Raw genomic sequence first — 3,196 nt, forward strand, 5'->3', positions numbered from 1 at the left:
TTTATTGAGACTAGTGAAAAGAGAAGGTCGTATCTTCCTACAAACCATAGCTACATGTGAAATGTGATTCTATTTTATCATCAGAATGAGATTAATGTTTTGTAAATTCACTTATAAGACATTGTTTCCAAGCACCTATAAATTTCTTAACCTCAATTTTGACATTACTTCTTTCAAAACCATTTCTACAAATGAATAGAATGAAAGACATTACTGATAAAAGATAAGAGAAATGAGGGTTCTATAAAACCTTCTTTTGGTCTCATTATGTTTGCAGAGTAGATGAGATTCAAAGAAATCATATCAATGGAAACAAGGAAATTGAATTTCTGAGCATTGGCAAGTTATAACATTGTAACTCAACAATATGAACAGAAAAATTATGATCCCAAAAAGGGGAGAAAATTTTGGTTCTACAAGAATCCCTCAAAAATCTAAGCAATGTAATCATTTTCTATAGTTGGCCTTGTACGAGTTCCCAATGCTAATGGTGCTTTGGTGCTTCCAATTGATGCCATGAACAATGTTTCATTGCTATCAGCTCCCCATTCCAACTCCTGAATCTTCATCCTTCGCTTGGCCCTTCTCACCCTAACAACCAATACACTCAATAGAACCAACAACAAACACCCACCAACCAAAGATCCAACAATTATCCACACCTTGGACTTGTTCTTCCCACCAGTTTTCATAATATGAGCTGCAAAAGCAGGTGCTGGGGATGGGGCATTATCATCAGATTCCACAACAATGGAGAAGTGCCCTTGATGGTATGAGAAACACATGTTTCCTGGTAACAGGATATCAAACTGCACTGAACCATGAAGATCAAAGTACACACATTTGGGAACAGATCCATATGGTGCTGGTTTCACATCAGGGAACCTAATCATAATTGGCTTATCAGAAGCTCTTATATCCAACTCTGGCAACTCAGAAGCAGTCAAATTGGCACCACTGTAAGATAATAAACCCAAAACAGGAGCCAAATAAGAGTAACCAGGCAAAGGGTAAAAATCCTCAGACCAATTACCCAAATTGTGGTACACCAAAACAAGCCTTTTCACATAAGGCTGTTCAACAACCCCAATTGGGATCTGAAATTCTTTGTAGCTCTCAACACCTCTAGCTCTCATACTACCACTCCTGAGCCTCATTGCTGAAACTCTAACCCCTGTTAGGTTAGAAGGTACTACTTCAGAATCATAAGACACCCCAGTTTTTGGCCTCTGAAGTGCCTTGAAGGCACAATCTTGAAGAACAGCATCAAGGGCGCGTGATGAAAATCCAGCACCAGGTGGAGGAAGAAGAAGCAATGCCAATGAGAGCAATGCAAGGAAACAGGTTCCAACCCTCATCAAGATCTCATTTGTTCAGTCAAAAAATTAAGCAAAACCCCCTGAGAAATCAACCACAAAGAGACACAACCAGATGCTAGAATGCAGCAAAGAGAAAAACTTTACACTTCACACAGCATCAAATGCCCATGAATTGCTCCACATTCTGTTGGGTACTTCTGCAGATGCTAGTGCCAATGCCACTGGCAGAAACTTCACTTCAAGAAACAAAAATCAGATCTTTCTAGAGACCCACTTGATTTTCTGTGATGGGTTGGTGGTGGAATCTTGAAATTCTCATAAAAAACTGGTTTGGTATGGGTGAAGGTTCTTCCCTGAATCTGTTTGAAGAAGGAAAATGGTGGAAAAGGAGAAGAACATTGGGTTGGAAAATGGAAGAGAGATTAGCAAATTGGAAGAATGTGAGGTTGGAATGAGGGTGAGATGTTAGGTAGCGGCGATGCCGTATGAGATTGGGAGTGGAAGAAGACACACACTGTTGTGTGCATGCACATTGATTTCTTCCTTCTGCAATTTTCTGTTTTGTTGTGTTCTGCATAACCCCTAATTTTAGAATTTTATATATGGTTTTTTTTCTGTCTATATATGGTATATTTTTTACATGGTAATTTATGTAGTATATGGTATTTTTTTATGGGAATTTATATATGGTATTTACCAGAACATATATTGGTATATATTTTATACCAGTATATTGACTATATTCATTTTCATTAATCACTGATAATTGATAAATGTGATTTATATTTAATAAATTTGTGAAAGATATAGATTTAATTTGATTTGAAATCATTTGCTACAAAACTTTTACTAATTTCTTTCTGTTTTGGTAATTGGAAATTTATTTCAGTATTTTTAGGATGTATATTATATACTACCTGAATAAAAGTATGCAATTTATGTATTTATGGAGATGGAATTAGCTGGTAGTGGCAACTGGCAAGTGTGAATTAATGGGATGTTTGCATTTCAGATGTCAATGCCATAGCTAGGTGGACTCCTCTGCTGCCTAAATAGGAAAAAAGGAATTACCGGATTGGCAAAGCACAGCTATGATCAGAGTGAGACAGCTGCCTCTCTATTCACTTGATAAATCAAAATCATGGATACTTAATTTACATTTAAATTTTAAGGAAAAATACTAAATGGTACTTCATCTATATTTACATAGGATTTAGGAAAATGTAGTTTCACACTTCATATCATACTACACTAAGAGAATAAAAAGAAAAGAAATAAAAGGTATGATGTATAATATCATAGAAAAATAAGAGGGATAAAGGCAAATTAGTGGAAATGAGATTGATGAAAATAATGGATTTTTTGGTACATCGGAAAGATATATTACACCTTTTAGGAATTGATTCTTGGATTTACCCCTCCTCAATTAATACGTCTCTCAGCTCTTACTACTTGAGTTATCATTCGTAAATCGTGATAAGAAAAAAACGGATTATGAATGAATAATAGGGAATAAGATCTGTAGAATGATCTTTTAGAATTCAAATACAGACTAATTTTTAAAAAGAAAAAATTTAATAATATTTTTTAAGTTTACTTAGCTTTTTATTATTTATTACTTGTTACTAGTCAATTAAATTAAATTTTACCAATAAAATTAAAATTTACAAATAAAATAATTTATAATAGAAAAATTAGTAATAAAACATAGACATGTTTAGCCTGAGATTACCGAATTCAACTATTGGACACCCTTGTATTCAACTAGTGGTTTTTAATGAGTATGTGGTTTGACAAAAAAAAAATGAGTATGTGGTGTTTGGTTTTCTTGATTACTTATCCACTACGATGCACACGCGCAAATAATGAAAGAAAAC

At 34.4% G+C, this 3,196-nt stretch overlaps 1 protein-coding gene across 1 annotated transcript; it reads right to left on the bottom strand.

Moving 5' to 3' along the window:
* Positions 1-434: 434 nt before the first annotated feature.
* LOC130724835 (uncharacterized) lies at positions 435-1,358 on the bottom strand. Its single transcript, XM_057576106.1, has one exon. The coding sequence runs from the start codon at positions 1,356-1,358 to the stop codon at positions 435-437; it is 924 nt and encodes a 307-aa protein (XP_057432089.1).
* Positions 1,359-3,196: the final 1,838 nt, after the last annotated feature.

The sequence above is a fragment of the Lotus japonicus genome, chromosome 6 (genome assembly GCF_012489685.1).
Source record: "Lotus japonicus ecotype B-129 chromosome 6, LjGifu_v1.2".
In the NCBI taxonomy this organism is placed as follows: domain Eukaryota; kingdom Viridiplantae; phylum Streptophyta; class Magnoliopsida; order Fabales; family Fabaceae; genus Lotus; species Lotus japonicus.